At 38.1% G+C, this 23,646-nt stretch overlaps 1 protein-coding gene across 1 annotated transcript in view; it reads right to left on the reverse strand.

The window, feature by feature from the left end:
* The window catches only part of LOC129449695 (uncharacterized), a 230,165-nt gene that overhangs the window by 18,088 nt on the left and 188,431 nt on the right, over window positions 1–23,646 (reverse strand). Inside the window, exons 15-23 of the mRNA XM_073859333.1 lie at window positions 15,987–16,019; window positions 15,852–15,887; window positions 12,486–12,530; window positions 8,601–8,663; window positions 5,390–5,458; window positions 4,438–4,482; window positions 4,268–4,312; window positions 1,377–1,454; window positions 876–899 (exon numbers count right to left, since the gene is read on the reverse strand). Of these exons, the coding sequence (XP_073715434.1) occupies window positions 876–899; window positions 1,377–1,454; window positions 4,268–4,312; window positions 4,438–4,482; window positions 5,390–5,458; window positions 8,601–8,663; window positions 12,486–12,530; window positions 15,852–15,887; window positions 15,987–16,019 (438 nt within the window). The remainder of the gene's footprint in view (window positions 1–875; window positions 900–1,376; window positions 1,455–4,267; window positions 4,313–4,437; window positions 4,483–5,389; window positions 5,459–8,600; window positions 8,664–12,485; window positions 12,531–15,851; window positions 15,888–15,986; window positions 16,020–23,646) is intronic.

Consider the following 23,646-nt stretch of genomic DNA (forward strand, 5'->3'; position numbering starts at 1 on the left):
AGGATTTTTCTCATTTTAATGGACTTTAATGGACCCCAACACTTAACAGTTTTAATGCAGTTTGGAATTGCAGTTTCAGAGGACTCTGGACGATCTCAGGCGGGGCATGGGGGTCTTGTCTAGCGAAACGATTGTCATTTTTGGCAAGAAAAAAAATATGCACTTTTAAACCACAACTTCTCGTCTTCCTCCGGTCCTGTGACGCACCAGCGCGACCTCACGTAATACGTCAAGAGGTCACGTAGGACGTATGCAAAACTACGCCCCAGTGTTTACAAGTGTGGAGAAAGAGGACCGTTCCGACGTTGTTGTATGTGGAATGATACTAATTAATGTCTTTGTGTCAGTTTATTGTTTAAAATGGTCCGCAAATGTGCGTTTCATATATGTAACACGTGACCTTTTGCCGTCATTACGTAATTACGTGAGGTCGCGCTGGTGCGTCACACAGCTGGAGGAAGAAGAGAAATTGTGGTTTAAAAGTGATTTTTTTTTTTCTTGTCAAAAATGACAATCATTTCACTAGATAACACCCTTATGCCTCGTTTGAGATCGTTTAGAGTCATTTGAAACTGCAATTTTAAACTGCATTAAAACTGTTAAGTGTTGGGGTCCATTAAAGTCCATTAAAATGAGAAAAATCCTGGAATGTTTTCCTCAAAAAACACAATTTCTTCTTGACTGAACAAAGAAAGACATCAACATTTTGGATGACATGGTGGTGAGTAAATTATCTAGATTTTTTTTAAAAAGATGTACTAATCCTTTAAGAGAATTAGCCAAATCAAGAGATTAAATATGTTTATGGAAGTGTTGAGTTCATGCTGAGCAAAGATACATCACTCATGTAACACATAGACAAGACGGTGAATTACCGTAACTGTAATAGTAGTTATCTTCTGCAGGCGGCCAGGAAGAAAAGGTAAGAGATAAGATTATAGTTATGCACCAGACCATCCCATGTGTCAGCAAGCTTACTGTGTGTCCCCACTGACTATGAAGTGCCACTTACATTACAGTGGATGTTTATCTGTTTCCCATTATTAGAAGTGCACTCTGCAATTGTATCTTAATATTAAAAATAGCCCTATATGTATATAAATGTTACATTTTAAAGGGTTTTGTTAATGATAAACTGACATAAGCTGAAAGATGTTTTATATTAGATGGGTGCAGATATAAGATCACAATATCAGACAAACGCCTATTCACTTTATCTTGGTAACCCTCAATTATCAGACATTTTTATTGCAATGTCATTGCTATTGTCATATCCACCACTGACAAACATTTACTGGTTACGCTAGTGATATGTACTGTCTAAACCTGCTTAGTTTATCAAAGGCCAGAGATATGAAAGGTCAAAGGTGACTAACCCGAAGAGCCTCTTGTATGTTTCCATTGTAGTCAATGATTTCCGTTGTACCCTGGTCACCTTTTTCTCCAGCTAGACCCTGAGTGACAAATACAAGTTTGATTGACTGAAAAAGAAAGTCTAAAGTAGGTAAGTTAATTTAACATGCATGTGGAGTTTTCTGTTCATACCAAACTTATAACAAGTTATACCACGGGTCTGTTGAATGCTGCATTCTGATTGGCTGAGAAATGTTCTATGGGTGTTGATTATGTTTCTGTAAACCGCACACCTACTTTCAAATGTCTTAAAAATATGCACCAGAGCAATGTTTGTGGTAACCGTGGTATAAGCGGAATAATTGTATATATATATCACTTTATAACTTAAAATCTTGAGTTAATTCAACTTAAAAAAATTTAGTCAACTAATATTTTTAAGTTGACAAATATTTTAAAGGAATAGTCTACTCATTTTCAATATTAAAATATGTTATTATTACCTTAACTAAGAATTGTTGATACATCCCTCTATCATCTGTGTGCGTGCACGCAGAGGCGTCATGCCCATTCAAACTAAGGGGGCACGTGCCCCCTTGGTTTTTTTTTTAGCCAATGGATTTTGCATCCAACCTCAAAATCAAATAAGCGTCCATTAATCTGTTATTTGACTTTTAATCTATTTAATATGCACACTATTATACATTCTGTGCTGCATCGTTGTCATTTTTCGGAGATTTTCGCCGTTTTGATAGTGTTTTGATCATGTTACATTACTTTTATTCTGGCGGCAGCTGGTGCTGCACTCAGCACAGTCGCAGACGTCATCAGCGTCTGGGCGCGCTCACGAGCTCTCTCCTGTTGCTGGCTTGCTGCTGCATTTGGCTATTTGAGGAATTAAAACATGTTAGAAACGCTCACAACATTTCCAAACCCCAGTACGGTAATGTCCAGTTAACCTCCTCTGTGTAGAAAATGTATGGTTTTAAATGTGACCGTCTCAACGTTATATTAGTAGAGATTCATCTTCTTGGCACAACGCCAAAGTTCGCCAGAGTTCACGCGGGCGCGGAATCTAACATGCTCACATATGAGATAAATTTTAATGCAAAAATCCGTTCCTCTAATAATTTTATCTAAACATATTTTTTTAAATCATTATTGAACATTAAAATCAATCACGTGGCTATAATGTCATTTTCGTTGTTTATTATGACACAATTAAACAAGCCATTAAGACTTAAATAAATAAAACATGCCGTTTCAGATGTAAATATGATGCAAATGTGTCATTATTCCGATTGAATAGTATTTGATATTAAAGTTAGTCGTCACTTTTATTTTGGAGGTTTTTGCATGAAAGCAGGGGTTTTCAGATTGTTAGAAATGTTAGTGCCATGGAAAAGACTGAAAGCTCTATAATATTTCGTTTGATGTCTGTGTATGCACAAATTTCTGTGAGCTGTTGACACTGTGCCCCCTTAAAAAAAATTGGTGCATGACGCCCCTGCGTGCACGTAAGCGCTGGAGCACGCTGCGACGCTTCGATAGCATTTAGCTTAGCCCCATTCATTCAATTGTACCATTTAGAGATAAAGTTAGAAGTGACCAAACACATCAACGTTTTTCCTATTTAAGACGAGTAGTTATACGAGCAAGTTTGGTGGTACAAAATAAAACGTAGCGCTTTTCTAAGCAGATTTAAAAGAGGAACTATATTTTATGGCGTAATAGCACTTTTGGGAGTACTTCGACTCGCCTGAAAAGTCCGCTCCCCTTCTCCCTCTCATAATGGGAGAGGGAGGGTGTTACTGCGCCGAGTCGAAGTACTCCCAAAAGTGCTATTACGCCATAAAATGTAGCTCCTCTTTTAAATCCGCTTAGAAAAGCGCTACGTTTTATTTTGTACCACCAAACTTGCTCGTATAACTACTCGTCTTAAATAGGAAAAACGTTGATGTGTTTGGTCACTTCTAACTTTATCTCTAAATGGTACCATTGAATGAATGGGGCTAAGCTAAATGCTATCGAAGCGTCGCAGCGCGCTCCAGCGCTTACGTGCATGCACACAGATGATAGAGGGATGTATCAACAATTCTTAGTTAAGGTAATAACATATTTTAATATTGAAAATGAGTAGACTATTCCTTTAAGGCAGCATGAACACATTTTTATGTTGAAACCAAATCTTTTTTTTTACAGTAAGGTCTTTACTCCAGGATGAGCATGCTTGGACACTATACTTTTCACTTCATCGTCAAATATTTAGCCCAAGTCACTTATTTACTGACCTGATTCATTGCATTATGCCCCAGATCTGTGAATAATCAATTAATCTGGCTCTTTCTGGTTTCTTTTAGTCAAATGTAACCTTAACCCAATTACGTAAGCATTACAGAGCATTTTTGGGGAAGAAAAATCAAGGATTTTACATTCACACGTTTATTTCTGTACGTTTATCCAACTCTTCAAATTATGGAAAAGTTTATTTTGCATAAATGTCAGTTTGCATATTTTAACCTCACGGCAATCTTCAGGCCTGATGTCACATCATGGCATGATGTCAGAACAAAGCTCATTTACAGACCAATGGCAAATACATTACACTGTTAAACATTTCTGTAGAAATGACAGTATTACTGGCAGCTGTTTGCCAGTATCTTATTGTAGATTTAAATAACAGCCTCATGCAAAGCATTCTGGGAACCAAAATCTGAAGGAAAAAAGGTTAATGAGGATTTCTGGTTTCCAGAATGATTTGCAGAATTATTTGTTATTTTATAGTTTTAGTCTGTAAAGATAAAGACTTGTTAATGTTTAATATTCATTTAACTTTGAACAATAAATAACATAAATATAAATCGCATAAAATTGCATAACTACAGCAAATTTTTTACAGTGTACAGTTTCTTACCTGTGGTCCTGTTGGGCCAACATCTCCTTTGTCGCCTGTGTCCCCCTGTATTTAAAATATTCACTCAAATTTAAACATTTAGGAATACTGACTCTTGGTTATTACAATACATTAAAAGCATTCCTTATTTCATACTTCATTTTAACTTTAATTGTAAGAGTTTGCCTGACCTTTGAACCTTTAGGGCCTGGAGTTCCTGCTTCCCCTGGCTCTCCCTAATAAGTTAAAGATTTATTATTAAACAACACATACAGAAGCAAACTGATAAAGTATCAAACTGTGAACGCTCGCATTAATCATCATGATTAATGTTACATGAAGAGCAATAATTTGATTAAATTCTGGTGATACAACAAAGACACGTCTGTTCGCTCCTCAAACCCCTCATGAGAATTACAAAGGTGATTGTGTGGTTTACACCCGTATAACATTTCATGACGTAGCTTGCTTGACGTACTATTAACAGATTGTTTATTTGAACTCTGGAAAGACAGAGTGTCCATCAATAGATCGAGTTTCCTTTGGGAGTCCTGATAAGAAAAGGGTCTCTGGGATTCATTACATCTCATGTCTTGTCGTTGTTCAGACTGAGACAAAACCCCACAGAGCCAACCCACAGCATAAACACAGTTAATTTCACTATTGTCGTTTGTGAAAAGATCACAGGTAGAGGAAATTAACCCTTGTCTAAACCTCATTCAAAGTAAATAGTTTCCTGAATAAGTCTGGCAGGATAATTATTTCATATCCCCATGGAAATCTAGTGGTTTTAATATTTTTACCAAAGTCAACACGCAATTAAAGTCTGTGAAATGTTGGTGGTCATGTTTGACAATGGGCCTACACAAGACAGAATTTTGCCAAGGTGTACACATCACCACAAGGGGGAGTACAGTATCATTGTTTTGATATTTCAAATGCAAATGCATGTTTGCTTGTATTGTACATTAATTTGCAAAGCAACTAATCTTCAAATCAAAGTTATACATATAACCATGTAGGCTGGATATGTGTATGTGCTCAATGTGACATCGCAACAATGTGCTCATTGTGGTACAGAAGTTTACACATTTTTTGATAAATCTACTGCAAAGTTATCCATTTAAATATTGGTAAGCTCACCTTGTGTCCTGATGGACCTTGCTCTCCACGTTCACCTTTACCAGGTGGCCCTAGTTCTCCTCTTTCTCCCTGCAAAAAAGAAAGTTGTTTTTAGAAATACTTTGCTTTCTGTCCAACCTACTTTAAGTAATTGAAAAACTTTGGATTTCACAAATGCATGCATTTAAATGAATTTTCATGAAACGAAAAGGTAGTACATGTATTATAATATTCACATGGTACATTTTAACTCCTAAATTCTATTGTTAGAGTTTGTGCTAAGTAATGCAGGTTTACTTAGCACAAACTCTAACAATAGAATTTAGGAGTTAAAATGTACCCTGTGAATATTATAATACATGTACTACCTTTTCATTTCATGAAAATTCATTTAAATGCATGCATTTGTGAAATCCAAAGTTTTTCAATGAAATTGATGTGCATTCTCTGGTAATTAAACCCACAACATTGGTATTATCAGCTCAATGTTCCACCAGTTGTGCTACGTAAGTGTAATTGTTGATAAATGACCTGTAGAGGGCAGTATAGCAGCACTATCTTGAGGCAACAACTTTTCTGTCATGCCTATCATTGTTCTCTTTATAGGGGTCTATCTGAACTGTCACTTACACAAATCACACCTTAATCAACACATACAGTACCTACACTCTTAAAATAAAAGTTCCTGAAAGATTATTTGTCTGGCTCTATGGTAGTGGAAATAGGTTCTACAGCCTATAAAATGATAAGTATGAAATAGTACTTTAAAAACCTTTGACTTAAAAGGTTCTTTGGAGAACCAAAAATTGACCTCCTATGGAATCATGGTGAAGAAACCATTAAAGCTTTTATTTTTTAAAAGTGTACATTTACCTAATAATCCAGCAGAAGAAAATGTATTGTCCTAATACACTGTGAGAAAAAATGGTGACAAGATGGTCCCTTGCTGTCAATGGGGCGGTACTCTTTCAAAAAGTACACATTTGAACTTAAAGGAATTTTTCCCCAAAAAATGAAAATAATATCATTAATGACTCACTCTCTTGTCGTTCCAAACTCGTACCTCCGTTCATCTTCAGAACACAGTTTAAGATTTTTATATTTAGTCCGAGAGCTTGTTGACCCTTCATTGAAAATCTATGTACGGTATACTGTCCATGTCCAGAAAGGTAATAAAAACATCATCAAAGTAGTGCACGTCCTCTTCAGCGTCTGTTGTGAAGCGCATGCGCGAGACTAATGTCACGTGACTGCAGTGACGCGGATGACGTAATAAAAACATCATCAAAGTAGTCCATGTGACATCAGTGGGTCAGTTAGAATGTGTTGAAGCATCAAAAATACATTTTGGTCCAAAATAACAAAAATTCTGATTTTATTCAGCATTGTCTTCTGTTCCACGTCTGTTGTGAAGCGCAAGCGCGAGACTAAAGTCACGTGACTGCAGCGACGCGGATGACGTGTTATCCTCAGACAAGTTTGCAAAGTTTTTTTTTTTCAAACTTACAGCGTGCGTCTCCCTCAGACGGGCACACAAAAAAAACAGCTGTGGTGCACCAGATAACACGTCAGCCGCGCCGTACGTCATCCGCGTCACTGCAGTCACGTGACTTTAGTCTTGTGCATGTGTTCACAACAGATGCGGAAGAGAAGACTATGCTGAATAAAGTCGTAATTTTTGTTATTTTTGGACCAAAATGTATTTTCGATGCTTCAAAACATTTTAACTGACCCACTGATGTCACATGAACTACTTTTATGATGTTTTTATTACTTTTCTAGACATGGACAGTATACCATACATAGATTTTCAATGAAGGGTCAACAAGAAGGGTCAAACATCTTAAACTGTGTTCCGAAGATGAACGGAGGTCTTACGAGTTTGGAACGATATGAGGGTGAGTCATTAATTACATTATTTTCATTTTTGGGTGAACTATCCCTTTAAGGAGTTCATATTAGTACCTCATAGGTGCAGTACATATTGGTACCAAAGAGTGCATATTTTAGTATCTCAGAGGTACATATTGGTACCAAATGTATACACATCTGTACCTAAATAGTAGCCTACATGTTCTTTTTAATTTTAAAAACCAAACCGATAAGAAGTCGCATTGATATAAATTTTTCCTACTATGGATGACAAAGGGGCTCATGATCCATTTGGTTGCAAACATTCCTCTAAATATCTTCCTTTGTATTTATCAGAACAAAGAAATTTATACAGGTTTGTAACAACATGACTATAAATGATGACAGAATTTTTATTTTTGGGTGGTCTATCCCTTTAATGGATACTGTCCTGAGTGACAGCTTATTTGACATATTTTCTGACAGAAAGTTTCAATGGCAGAAAAACAAAGCTTCGGTTATAAGCTTCGGCATCATATATCTAGCATTACAAAAATGGCAAAAAATACTCCTAACAACAGACAAATCTAACACTGCTCCCATACCAAATCTCTGAAGTCATTTTGTTGTTTGCCCTAATAGTTTTTGTTGTTGGTCATTTAACATCACAGCATCAGTGCGGTAATGCTACAGGTATGCGCTATATTAAAGTGCATTGTCAAAAAGTTGTTTCTATCTTGTCATTTCCCTTAATGGAACTTTTGTCCTCCCAATAAGTCTGTTCAATCTCCACGGGAGGAAATTGAAATTCCTCAGGACACTGAGACACTTCATCATCTCAGTCTGGGTGGGCAGGAGTGGCTTTAAAGTTATACTGGAATGAAAATGGCAGATATTCAACACTGAAGGATTTATTCATTTATTATGTTCAGCTTTTCCCAGTTTTGCCATTGCCAAATGACCACACAATTGCACAGATCAGAAAGTATAGAATATTAAAGGATAATTACTTCATCCTACAGTCCTTTAATCCACTGAACTTGCCAAAACGGTTCCTGCCATTTCTCCTTGATTTTCTGTTTTGAGGTTTCAGCTCAATTTTCATTCACCAGTGAATGAATTTCAAGCAGAAAAGTTCAATGAGAAAGTTCAATGAACTAATCACTGCAAAGTTACAAGCTGTATCTTTGGCCCCACTTTTTTGAGTTTAATTAAGTTTAGGCAGTGAACAACCGTACGATTTCAACTTTTTTAAATGTATTCAGGCTGTAACCCACAGCATGCCGATTGTCGTATTTGTTTTCAAATAGATGACAGAGAAATCTCCTTTGTTATCCGTGACTGAACAGAACATCTGAAGAAAGTGAAAGATAAAACTCACCTTCGTCCCTGGCAGGCCTGGTAGACCAGGCTCACCTTGAGGCCCATAGAAACCAGGTTCACCCTGAAGAAAGAGATGAGAAAAAATTAAAGCAGGACTATTCCCAATTCAACATCAGTCTTTTAGTAGAAGCAACACATAGAACTGTCAATCAATGCGACTCAAGTATTCAGAATCTAAATCAACTTCAATCTACCTCACTTTTATGACCTTTACAATATAATCCTACTTTCATCTCTCTGAGTTATTTGATACAGTTGTCTAGATGCTAATTTTGATAAAATATTTGCTTACCTAAATCAAAATGCTAACATTGAAAAAGATAAAAGATAACTGAGATCACAACTGAGTTATCACAGTTTGAAAAGAGTAACGCTTCTCTTCTGTTTTATTGACTGTGAGAGATTCATTCAACAGCACATGCTTTAAAATCTCCATGTATTTGTCCCAGTAATATGCTATTTATCTGAATTGTGTGAATATCCGAGGAACAACATTAAAAATGTAATTCCTTTCATAAAAAATGAGAGCGCAATGTTAGCGTCCAAAGCATTCAGCCCCAAGGTTATATAAAATGGGAGGGATTTTACAAGGCCAGCAGGTTGCAAGCGTACTAAACGAACGCAGGCAAACAAACCAAAACAGCAACAAGTATTAGCTCATGCCTGTTTGTGCATTCTCTGCATTGCACACTACGGAACGTTCGGATAATGACCCAGAAGGACTTTTGCTCCAAAGATTTTCCACTCATTATCTCCTTATTTTAAAAAAAAATGTATCTTGAAGATCAGGACTGTACGTGGCAGTCAGCCGCTTGATTCAATTTTTGAAGAAAAACAAGTTTTATTTAATGAAAACAAGTGATGAAATGGCCTATGGGAAAGTATATCTTCTGTATGATTCTCATGAGATTGAACACTGTAAAAAATACTTTGCTGCCTTAAAATTTTTTGTTGAATCAACTCGGATTTACAAGTCATTTCAACTTATTATTTATCTTGACTGAGATGAGTTGTTATAACTACAGGTGAGTTGTTATAACTTATAAAATTAAGTTGACTTGTAAATCTGATTTAACAAAAAAATGTAAGTATTTTTTAAAGTGAATAATCATAATACAAGCAAGTGATCAAATACATTTTTATGGTCGAAATGTTAAAATAATCTACAGTAAATAATAGTCAGACATCAAATTTACACTCTAAAAAATGCTGGGTTATAATCAACCCAGCTTGGGGTCAAAAAGGGACAAATCCAGCAGTTGGGTTAAATTAACCTAGAAAATCTTTATATCTGACCCAACAATGGGTTAAAACAACCCAGCATAGGTTAAATTACAACCCAACGGGATGGGCTCATCCCTTTTTGACCCAAAGCTTGATTGAAAATAACCCAGCATTTTTTTGTGTGTATGTAAATTAACTTACTCTTACACTCTACATTTTTTTTTATTTTAACCTATGGTTGAGTAAAATATGGACAGAACAACTGGGTTATAAGTAAACCTATGCTGGGTCAACCCACTATCACAAAATTACGTACCTATAGTCATGTTAATTTGTGAATCTTTTCCGTGACACTGTCGCGTTTTTCCGTGACCGTATAACGTATTTCTGTTTACGTGTCATTGTCACGTATTGGTTACTGAACTGTTGTGTTTTGTTTTCTTACCACACTGTTATGGTGCGTTTACACCAACCGCGGTAGAGGCGTGAAGCGTGAGTGATTTCAATGTTAAGTCAATGTGCAGACGCGCTGACGCGCGTCAGGAGGTCCCACGGCGCGGAAGAGGCGTTCGGCGCGGAGCGGAAGACGCGTTTCCGTCTCATTCGCGCGTGAAGCTCGCGCGAAAGGCGCGAATTGAGCGTTGTGCGCGGTACGCGCAAATGGTGCTATTGTGCATTTGACGCCCGAGTTGAAAAATTTGAAGTTTGGCGGAATTTCGCGCCGCGTTAACCAATCAGGAGCCTGCCTGCTGCTGTGGTGGCAGCCCCGCCCGGAGTCACTCACTCAAGCAGTCACTCGGAGCTATATGACACAAGTTGTTATTTCTATTAGGAGACAGGAATAAAAAGGACCTCGTTTGGAAGAGTGTCAGTAAGGACTTTGGGCAACCTGGTAAGTTGTAATACACACTTCACTTTTGAGTCACGTGACGTTTATCGACCCGCGCCGTTTATTTTCCCCCTATAGTAAGGTTACCCAATACAAACTGGTAACTCTCTTGATAAATGCACAATCAACATCAGTCATCTTGCAAACAGACACTCGCACAGCAGTTGCCCCTCCCACAAGAAGTGGATTTTGCCTCGGACGCGCGTCAAATGCTTGCTTTTTCCGCGCGTCTACTCCGCTCTACGCGCGCAAATGCATTCAAAGTGTTCAAGCGGCAAACTAGGTGCGGTAAACGCGATTTTGACGCCCAAAACGCGTTTGGTGTAAACCCTGCATTAGACTTTTATTGTATATATGCGGTAACTCACTGGCAACAGTGGCAACACTACCATAACAGTACATGTTTTTTACAGTATTATACCCTTACTGTAACCTAGTTTAAAAAAAATATTGCCTTGCAGGGAAATCGAACCCGAATCACCCGTGTCGTAGGTCTGTAACACTACCACAGTGCCACAGAGGAGCAAAATCTTGCCGTTACTAGTTTTGAGGTCAAATTCAAATCTGACGGTCAAGCATTTATCCATAACCACTTTCTTGTTTCTATCTACAATTCTGAATAAATTATTTACACTGCTGAAAAACAATTCACATTTTGAAATTTGCTTCACTGCTAAAAGCATAGCAAATAAAATGTATTTCATTTCATAAAGATATTTTATTTTTCCATTTGATATGCTTTTATAACACTATTTTATTCAACTACAGTAGCACTACTGGTGTTGTTTTACAGCAGTCTACCGCAAATTCAAAACATACAGTAAATCACTGTAAATTAAATGTTAATACCCATAATGCAATGCATATTACAGTAATGAACTGGAAAAGAAAATGACGGTATTTTACTGGGCATTTTGTGGTAAGTAACTGTAGAAATTACAGTTAAGTCTAACAGTGCATTGTCGCTTCGGTTTAGGGTTAGATTTACATAAAATGACATCCTTACCCAAATCCAACTCTAAACCAAAGCGACAATGGTTTGAAAATAGGACAAAACAGTTGAGTAACCAATACAATGACACGTTAACAGAAATACGTGATGCGGTCACATAAAAACGTGACAGTGTCACCGAAAATATTCACTCATTTACGTGACTACAGGTACGTATTTTGTGATACAGGGTTGGCTAGGTTTTTTCATGCCATGGTTGGGTAAAATATGGACAGAACCCCTGGGTTAAAAGTAAACATATGCTGGGTTGTTTCATGGTATGGTTGGGTAAAATATGGACAAACTGAACCACTGGGTTATAAGTAAACCTATGCTGGGTTGTTTCAATTCAATCCATGGTTAGCTAACAACAACCCAGGATACATTTATTTATAACCCAACAGGTGGGTTTCTCCATATTTCCCCCCAACCATGAGTTAAAACAGCCCAACATTTTTTAGAGTGTAAGTATTAACATGAGCGTCCTAAAACAACATTAGAAAACTAATAAACAAAAATGAATAATGAATCAAATATTAATGACTCAGTAATCCTAACAATGTGCATCTTGCTTTCAAAAGGCCAATACAAAGCACACTCCATCCAAAAACAATACCTACTGGAGCCATGTCAAACATGTTCATGCGAATGATACATGGAGACAATGCAGTTGCACATTAACAACTTTTATGGAGTCTACAGTACAGACATGTCCTATTGGCTGCAGGCTGGATGGGTAGGATGGACTGGGGTTTTAGGCATGAAGACACAAGAATTACCTTAATCCCGGGGAGTCCAGGCAGCCCTGGAAGTCCTGGCTCTCCCTACATAGGAAAAGTGCAACAAATTACAGCCAAACCAAGCCACCACCACTGGCCGCGAGCCTGGAAACCCAGCTCAACCACAATAGGTTTCCTCTTGCCCACTATATCAAAAGATTGGCCCTTGTTCACCGAGTAAAGTGAAAATCGTCAAGATTCTGCAGTTAAAGCAAAGGCGCATTGACCATTTAATGGTGATGCTGTTGGATGGCTTCCATTAAACTTGTATTCTCTTGCTGCTGAATTGCCATTTTAATGGCACTGCCATGTTTGATGGACTATTTTGTGCACACTAAAATTGCTAGGTGGGTCTATAACCATAATACACTCATGCTTGCTATATGTCTTATGCTGTGAGTATACATTTAGAATGTAAGATGTAGTATTATTGTATTGCGGTCTTAGTAAATCATAAGAGGAAAAGCAATGCACATACCACGTCACAGATAAAATTTTATTGTTAGTTAGTCATTCATGCTCTGCTGAAATTAATACACATGTGGAATGTGAGTAGGAACAGAGCTCAAAATGGCTGATCTAAACAGATCCAAGATTTGGGAGATGAACAATTTCACAACATTTCCTTGAAGTGCTGTTAATATGATGAACATTTTTGTAAGAGCAGAACTAGCTGTTCTCTCGGGTGTCGCGCTGAATTCTGAGCAAATGAATTATTCAGTGAAGCCTAACGGTATTTTAATGGGCAACCAGAAGTTATGGAGTGTGATGTAAAACACATAAAGCAAAAAGACAAATTGGACGAGCTATAGTGCATTGGTGTAGCATGCTTTTGATACACGGTAAACGCTGCGTCTGAAATCGCGTATTGTGACAGTACATACTGAATTTAATGAAGTACTGCTTTATTATTAGTACTGGTTCATTATGAAAACATTTGCATCTGCCACATTTTCATTGTCATGTGACCTGTATGTCCCTTTACCCATGACATAATCAGAACAACCATGAGGGTGATTCTCACAAAATTAGACTTATGAGGTGTCATGAAACATTTTGATTAAGTAAATGCTATCAAAATAAGAAGCATACAGTTACAAACGTCTCTTCGTGTACTATTTTGCACATGATTTCAAATGAAATCATGCAAACCAACGTTGTTGTTTTTTCCACATTTAAGGGAACAAAATAAAGAGCTTCAGTGCATGTTATACTATAAACATTTACAATAAAGAAACATTTTATTTGGTGATCATTGGTAAATGTAGAGACAATAATTAGGAATATAAATGTGTCCAAGACCAATTTTCTCATTCTCTGCAACAATTTTCAATCATTTAAGCCCTCAAGGAACTAACATTTAAAAAAAATGTTGGAAGGGACATAATTGACTGTGACACTCAAGATGGCTACCAGGTAAGCAGTTCTTATTTTTTTCTCTCCAGACAAAAGTTAAAATTTTGTTAGTCACAGTACCTAGACAACTTTTTTGTTCTCATTACTGAAACATGAGTTTGAAAAAATTATCATGTTGCGGTAATGACAATTTTTGATAATGATAATCTAAAAAAAAATGTAAATAGGAAATATTTTTTAAATCCTCTAAAAATAATGGTTATAGTAAGTTCAGACCTTAATAACAATGTACAAAAAAAATTGGCTTCAAGGGCTTTTCAAAAATTATGATGCTGGACACCTCCTATATCTGGATTTTGTGAGAATCACCCGTATGCGTCAAGAAATACATTTCTTGGTATCTAAATCATTCGATTCGATTTTTTTTTGCTACAAAGGCTTATTGGAATTATGAACCTCTGGCTACAATGTCTGCATTACCTAAAATACGTTGTTTACAGAGCATAGCGGGGACAGTGATGAATGATCAAAATACATCTGTATGTTTTAGTCGGCTAAGTTTTATTCAAATTAAACCGCAAGGACACAAGGGATGCTGCGCGTTTGACTGCATATGACTATAATTATGTACCAAACAGCACAAATCTAGATAACAAAGATGAGCAGGCTTTAAAGGGACACTCCACTATTTTTGAAAATATGCTCATTTTCCAGCTCCCCTAGAGTTAAACATTTGATTTTTACAGTTTTGGAATCAATTCAGCTGATCTCCGGGTCTGGCAGTACCACTTTTAGCATAGCTTAGCACAATTTATTCACAATTTATTAAATTTTTTTCATCGCGTAAAAAATAACTAAATAGTTTCAATATTTTTCCTATTTAAAACTTGACCCTTCTTTAGTTATATCGTGTACTAATACCGACGGAAAATTAAAAGATGCAATTTTCTTGGCAGATATGGCTAGGAACTATACTCTCATTCTGGCGTAATAATCAATGACTTTGCTGCTGTAACATGGCTGCAGCAGGCGTAGTGATTTTACTCACTGCCTGAAAATAGTCGCCTTGCTTACTTTCAATAGCAGGGGACTATTTTTAGGTACTGCCTAATATCATTGCATATTTCAAAAAAGTGGAGTGTCCCTTTAATTTGTGTCGCATACTGATTTTCACTTACTTTTTAGTATCGATATAGGCTATTTCAGACGCAGCGAAAGTGTTTTTGCTGAGTTGGTGCCAGAGAAATGTTCAACTCTCTATGTTGTCAAAAAAAAGACTACATTCATTTTGATAAGTGTTTCATTATTCAAAGGCTGCAATATCAAAAGTTTCATTCGATTGAGAAAAGAATGGAAATAAAGTCACCTTCCTTTAAATTAAATGTTTATTTGTCTTGAGTTGACTACTGGGTGGACTTTTATCTTGGGTTGCACTACTAGGAGGTTTGTGCTTTAAATTCACATGCATTAAAGAGAAGCAAGCAAATGTTTGCAAGTATTTTTCAGCCACATGATACAAAATCCCTTTTGGGTTAATTGTTAATGATCACTGACTTAAAACAACTCTTTAGTGTTTTCATCGTCTAATCAGCTTTCCCTCAAGTACATGCACAGCAAATATATTTTATTCCAAAAAAATGATTAATTTATTCCATTCCAGTTTACCACAGAATGAAAACTCTGTCATCATTTAATCACACTTTTGTTATTCTGAACCCATACGACTTCTTTCTTCTCTGGAACACAAAAGGAGATGCTAGACAAGCTGTTATAAGAACTGACCGGCTCAGTTATCATTCAATAATACTGTATGGAAAAAAGAATGAAAGTGAATGGTGACTGAGGCCATCGGTCTCCAAGATTCTGCCTTTTATGTTCCACAGAATAAAGAAACTCATGCAAGTCTGAAACAAGATGAGGGCAAATAAATGATGAGAGAAAGTTTTGGGTGAACTATCCTTTTAATTGTATGTTCTGAACAGCAGGGCATTATGAGCTTTGTAATCTTACCTTTAGTCCTCCACGTCCTGGCTCACCCGGCTCACCCTGTAATAACAAGAAAGCTTATACGTAACCAAATAAGGGAGAACAGTAAAAATTCACTAAAAGCACAGCCTTGAAGATAAAAATGATCCGATGTCTTACCTTGATCCCGGCTGCAGATGATCCTGAATCACCCTGTGACAGATTACAAAGAGTAAAACACAGTCTGTGCGATGCATGTGTTTAAAACTGCTGTTTTTGGAGACATCTACACGCTGAGCTCGTTCTAGCTTTTCATTTATACTGCGAGTTAGCTTTTTAAAATATTTTTGGAAACTAATGAGATTGTAATCATCACTAAGTCACGACATTGCTGAACATGCCAAAGCCTCTGGTGAGGTCGAAGCTCTATTGCAAGCCAGCCAGATTCATCAAATTGTCAGTACAAAGCAAAGAAGATTAGCTTAAGTAAAAACTTAGCTTAAGTAGGAAATGTAAGCATCAATTAGATCAAGCTTCTCCAACTGTTATAACACTAAAAGCAAGGTAAAGAGTAAGGAGGATAAAGAGGAAGAGGAAGGTTTTCGAAGATTTTATCAACTGGAATTGTATACAGTAGGGTATGGAGGCAGATCATTTAAAGGATTAGTCCATTTTCTTAAAAAAAATCCAGATAATTTACTTACCACCCTGTCATCCAAAATGTTGATGTCTTTCTTTGTTCAGTCGAGAAGAAAGTATGTATTTTTTTCCAGGATTTTTCTCATTTTAATGGACTTTAATGGACCGCAACACTTAACAGTTTTAATGCAGTTTAAATGCAGTTTAAAAGCCCTCTAAACGATCCCAAAGGAGGCATAAGGGTCTTATCTAGTCTTTTCTTTGGCAAGAAAAAGAAAAAATATCACTTTTAATCCACAACTTCTCTTCTTCCTCCAGCTGTGTGATGAGCCAGCGCGACCTCACGTAATTGCGTAATGCGGAGGAAAAGTCACGTGTTACATATATGAAACACACATTTGCGGACCATGTAAAAAAATAAACTCAAACAATTTCCTCAAAAAACATAATTTCTTCTCGATTGAACAAAGAAAGAAATCAACATTTTGGATGACATGGTGGTGAGTAAATTATTATTTATTTTTTAAGAAAATGGACTAATCCTTTAAGATTAGTTTTTGTGGTAATTGTCATTACTTTGTGTTACTTCTCATTTGTGTCCTGTAATGGAAACTGGCTATATATATCATAACGTATTTGTAAATAATTCAACCTTTGCAATATTCCTATATCTGCATCTTGTATTTATAGTCATTTCCATTAAGTTTCTGGTTAGTTGCTAACTAAATTTCATTGGCTCTTTACTTGTATTCTGCACAATGACAACAAAGTGTAATCTAATCTGATCTACTAAAGCGGATAAATATCACCAAAAATAGACCTTGCATTGCTTTAAAAAATTCAGGCTAATCTTTAAGGATTCATTTTACTGCTGAATGACATCACTGTTTATTTTACAAAGAGAGTTTCAAAAACTGTCCAAGAGAAACAGGATTTACTGTAAGCTCCCACCCAATATCAATTCAAGGCGACTTAAAAAAAAGCGAAAGACAATATTCTTGTGTTAATGTTTTCTTTTCCTGTGCACAGACACTGCATAGCATCTGTCTAAAATCTGTGCCAGTGCAGTGGAGATCATTGACATTCTGTCAGATAGTTAAGTCTAGGTGAGGAAGCTGGCACTGTTGATGCACAGGTGTAGTAGAAGATCTAAAAAGTGCCCTCCTGCTTCAAAGACCAACGTTTCACAGGGGAATCAAATCTGGGATAAACACTGACGTGTTTCTTCTGATCTCTTAAAAAATACAATGGGTGAGGTACAATACTGTGCAATAGTCTTAGGCCATTATACCAGCAATAGATTTGTTGTTTTTGCATTGGTATAGTGACTATACAATATATAATTTTATCTCAGTCTATTTTATTACAATTCAACAAAAAAAACCTGGACATTTGTATGCAGTAAAAGCTAAAGTGTCAAGTATTTAGTGTGACGCATCTGCAGCAGGCACTTATTTTTACAAGACACGTGATGCACACAGGATCTCTTGACGCGCAGAACACATATTTTGAAATAACAAACCACACACATGACGGGCTACATGATGTGACGAACTTCGCATCAAATGGCCCAAATGGCGAACTTCATCTGGACAATCTGTCTTATGGCCTTAAATTGCTCATGCTCAATTAGTCTACGAGACTGTAGGGTGTTCCATCTGTCATTTTTCGCTCCGAAGTGTGCTCATCAGCGCCCCCTTTGCAACTTCTCTTCCTATTTACACAGTGACGCTTGAGTCTGTCCCAAAATACGATTCTGGTGCGCCTTCTTGGACTTGCGTCAAGGGTCCCTAAGGTCTGCACTACATGATTTTTATCAAAGTGTGGACTCTGAGGAAGTCCATAAGTCCGGAGTGTGCCATTTGGGACAGGGCCAATGAAGTTTTTCCTTCAGGTTTCAGACACCACGACAAAATGGTGGACACCCAATATAGTGCACTACTGTATACGGGAGATAGGGAGTGGTTTTGGACACAGCCTCTCTTAAACCTAAATAAAATGAAACTTTCTAATTAAAATCTAATGATTTCAGGACTTTAATCTCTTTAAAAGAGTTCAAGATGTGTTTAGTGCCAAGAGTGCTAAATACAGATTTTTGGCTAAAAAAGCCAGTTTAATTTTAAAGAAAAAACATTTATACATATTTATTTTCTCTTTGTATCCTACTACAGAGAGCAAAAAATAAATGGATGGATATTAAAATTGCTAAAACAGCAAAGCAGTTGGTGGCCTAATGCTGGGTTCACACCAGACGCATTTGAGGCGTCAAATTCGCGTCTACCGTGCGTAGTTGGACGCTTGAACATTTTGAGTGTACTGGCTTCATTTGTGCGTAAAAAAGCTGTGCATGAAATTCTAGTCATCGAGACACTCACACAGAAATTTGCGTAATGGGATGGGCTTCTGCGACTCTGCGCGCTTTCTTTAATCACGTCACAACTAGAGAAAGCTTCTGATTGGTTAATGTGGCGCATTTTTCCGCCAAAGTTCAAGTTTTTATACTTGTGCGTTTCCCACAGCAACGTTCAATTTGCGCATTTACGCGAACTAGATTCACGAATGAGGTGGAATCGCGTCTACCGCGCTAAACGCCTTATTCACACCGCGAGACCTCCAGACGTGCAGCAACGCGTCTTCACATTGACTTAATACTGAAATCACTCATGCTTGATGCCTCTACTGCGGCTGGTGTGAACGCAGCATACTGCTGCGTTTACACCAACCGCATTTCAGGAGTCAAAATCGCGTTTACTGCGCCTAGTTTGCCGCTTGAACAGTTTGAATGTATTCGTGCGTCTAGAGCGTAGTAGACGCGCGGAAAAAGCAAGCATTTGACGCGCATCAGAGGCAAAATCCGCTTCTTGTGGGAGGGCCAAGTGCTGTGCAGTTGTCTGTTTACAGGATGGCTGATGTTGATTGTCCATTTATCGAGAGAGTTACTGGTTTGTATTTAGTCACCTTACTATAGGGGGAAAATAAACGGCGCGGGTCGATAAACGTCACGTTACTCAAAAGTGAAATGTGTATTTACAACTTACCAGGTTGCCCAATGTCCTCACTAACACTCTTCCAAGCGAGGTCCTTTTTATTCCTGTCTCTATAGAAATAAGAACTTGTGTCGTATAGCTCCGGATGACTGGTCACGGACAATATCAAGCCTTCATGCAAATTCGCGAAAAACACAAAATGCACAAAAAGCACCATTCGCGCATACCCCACCAGACGCTTAATTTGCGCCATTCGCGCAAACTAGACGCGCGAATGAGGCGGAATTGCGTCTCCCGCGCCGCCCTAAACGCCTCATTTGCGCCGCGAGACCTCCAGACGCGCGTCAACGCGTCTTCACATTGACTTAACATTGAAATCACTCACGCTTGATGCCTCTCCCGCGGCTGGTGTGAACGCAGCATAAGACTTGCTCAATACTGTACATCTTCATCTGTGATAAAATTCACAAAAACAGTAAATAATTTTTGTTCTGCAATGAAACACCAAGTTCACTTTTGTCCCAGTGCTGCGACAGACATAAAAGCCCAATAACATTCATTTGAGAGTAGTTGAAGATCTCGGCGATGTGATGTGACGTGTGGACCAGAGGGCAGAAGATGATTGGACCTAGTGGGAAAGAAACGCTCGGGCCCTCTGCTTACTGCTGAATATGTGGTTCCAAAACACATGCATCTTTTGCTCAGAGGTTGCTGAGGAATGCATGCTTTGACTTTTATGGGTATAATTATGATGCACAGCACACAAGGCGAGCTTAATTGCCGCATTTTTGTTGGCCATAAACTACATTAACACTAACAGCTGGATATCAGCAAACCTCCAGTCCTCCCCACACCATTCTCCACCTTTATGTCTTTAAGTGGATGTTCTTGTGAACTCGCAAGACGAATGCTCATTTGTCAGCGGACCTCTGTAGAAGTTATGTCTAGTTCAAAATGACAGCATTAAGCTGTCAGGCCTAAAAAGATAAGTCCCGACTCTTGTTTTACTTTATAGAGCTCATAAAGATGGAACATAATACATCAAATGTATATTATGTTGTGCACCTGATGATTTGCATTGCTAAACCAATCATCACATCTGGTTCTCACTGACTTGTATTTCATGGCCTTATCAGTTTATTTTATAAGCCATCTGTTTGGAAACATGAAGTGCTATGCCAACTAATAGTAATAACTAATAAAATATATTCAGCCACCAAAACATCTAACTTGTCTGCATTTTGTTTACTATTGTTGTTTTATAAAGACACCGCAGCACAAGTTCATGTGCATGTGAATGTTAAACTATTACTTATTCAGATCCATAAAAGTCTCAGCACCATGTCTTAACACAAACACACAAGGTTTTGATCAAGCAAGAGTACTACAAGAGCTCTTTTTAAAGATAAACAGGCAAGAGCTACTGCCAGAGAACATAATCTGTTGAAAATGAGTTTTATTATTTTGTTGCTTACCATGAATAGACCATGGCCAAAAGACGTTTAACAGACTGACAGACATCAAGGTTTTACAAAACCAATACCAGGAACTAAAGAGAGGCATGTGATAAGGCAGAAGTACAGTCCATCACGAGTGTCTGTGTACAGTGCGCGTGACGCAATTTTTGTCATCAGAAAAGTGCGCGCTAGTGATGCACCGATGTATCGGCCGCCGATATTTATCGGCCGATTTTTGATGAATTTGAAACCATCGGCATATCAGCAATAGCACGAGAAAGGCCGATACAGATTGTTTATTAATTAACTGCATAAAGAAATCCATTATATGTAAAAAAAAAATAAAATGAGTTAATGTTGTTAATAAAATAAATGCTGAATAGTAAAAAACACCTTTTGAAGGTTGTCATGCTGTCTTATTACAGTGCATTGAAAATGCGCTGTACTGTTGTTACTGGGCTTTTTATTAGTGGTGCTTGCATTTATGCAAGGCATCACTATTACTATTGCTCATACTTATTAGTGGTGCTTGCATTTATGCAAGGCATCACTATTACTATTCCTCAGGGATATTATTATTATTATGTTGGCTTGACAAAGCCAACATACTGTTCTTCGATCTAAGCTTATTATTATGTTGGCTTGACAAAGCCAACATACTGTTCTTCGATCTAAGCTTATTATTATTATTAGTGGTGCTTGCATTTATGCAAAGCATCACTATTACTATTGTGCATACTTATTAGTGGTGCTTGCATTTATGCAAAGCATCACTATTACTATTGCTCAGGGATATTATTATTATTATTATTATTAGTGGTGCTTGCATTTATGCAAGGCATCACTATTACTATTGCTCAGGGATATTATTATTATTATTCTTATGTCTGCACGTTTTTTCGGCGCGTAACTCGTCCCACACGGTTTGCCGTAGTCCCATGAAAGAGGGCTCAAATCGACCGCATTATTGAGGAGATGGTGGCTATGACTTTTATAAGCGATCGGGTGCAGGATTTTGGAAAGGGGGGCGAAAAACCACCCGAAAAATCCCATTGACTTAACATTGGGCCGAACTTTGACGGGTCATACCTCCGCTCAAGGATTTTGTAGAAACATGTGGGTTACAACATTTGAAGAGGGTGGTAGACTCTATGAGAACATACATCACATTGGGGTGTCAGTTGTACCCCTGGGGTGTAAGAGGCACCCAAAAGTGCCCCATTGACTTATAATGGGGCAGGAAACATGCCCATATAAGGGAATAAAACAGTTCCAGATGGGATATCTTTGCTTTACAGTGTCGTAGAGATGAGTGGGTGGGCTCATTTTACTCGGGCATCCAATGAGTCTCTCAGGATCATCCCAGAGCTATTAAGCCACGCCCCTAGCAACAATTTTGGGCACCCTAGCAACATCTCCCATAGACTGCCATTATAAAATGCCCAAATGGAAATCTTTGCAGCAAAGTGTCATAGAGACATGGGGGTGGGCTCATTTTACTCAGACATCCAATCAGTCTCTCAGGATCCTTACATAGGTTTAAGCCACGCCCCTAGCAACCACTTTTGAGCACCCTAGCAACATAAAATTCAAACAGTTATATCTCGGCATTAGAACATCGTAGGGACACGGGGGTTGGACCGTTTTACTTGTGACTAGGCGTGTAACAATTGGGCACATCATTGGCTACTCCCAAGCCACGCCCCTAGCAACCAAATTTGAGCACCCTAGCAACATAAAATTCAAACAGTTATATCTCCGCATCAGAACATCGTAGAGACATGGGGGTTGGACCGTTTGACTCGTGACTCAGAGTGTAATCATTATGGGATGCCAATTTTTTCCCTAGCAACCAAATACAGTACCCTAGCAACAGAGTAAACAAAGCCGTATATCTCCGCATCAGAACATCGTAGAGACACGGGGGTTGGACCGTTTGACTCGTGACTCAGTGTGTAATCACTATGGGATGCCAATTTTTTCCCTAGCAACCAAATACAGTACCCTAGCAACAGAGTAAACAAAGCCTTATATCTCGGCATCAGAACATCGTAGAGACACGGGGGTTGGACCGTTTGACTCGTGACTCAGAGTGTAATCACTATGGGATGCCAATTTTTTCCCTAGCAACCAAATACAGTGCCCTAGCAACAGAGTAAACAAAGCCTTATATCTCCGCATCAGAACATCGTAGAGACACGGGGATTGGACCGTTTGACTCGTGACTCGGAGTGTAATCATTATGGGATGCCATTTTTTTCCCTAGCAACCAAATACAGTACCCTAGCAACAGAGTAAACAAAGCCTTATATCTCCGCATCAGAACATCGTAGAAACACGGGGGTTGGACCGTTTGACTAGTGACTCAGAGTGTAATCATTAGGGGATGCCAATTTTTTCCCTAACCACCAAATACAGTACCCTAGCAACAGAGAAAACAAAGGCTGATATCTCCGCACCAGAACATCGTAGAGACACGGGGGTTGGACCGTTTGACTCTGACTCGGAGTGTAATCATTATGGGATGCCATTTTTTTCCCTACCCACCAACTACAGGACCCTAGCAACAGAGTAAACAAAGCCTTATATCTCCGCATCAGAACATCGTAGAGACACGGGGGTTGGACCGTTTGATTCGTGACTCAGAGTGTTATCACTACGGGATGCCAATTTTTTCCCTAGCAACCAAATACAGTACCCTAGCAACAGAGTAAACAAAGCCTTATATCTCCGTATCAGAACATTGTAGAGACATGG

This window comes from Misgurnus anguillicaudatus, chromosome 21, assembly GCF_027580225.2.
Source record: "Misgurnus anguillicaudatus chromosome 21, ASM2758022v2, whole genome shotgun sequence".
Lineage (NCBI taxonomy): Eukaryota > Metazoa > Chordata > Actinopteri > Cypriniformes > Cobitidae > Misgurnus > Misgurnus anguillicaudatus.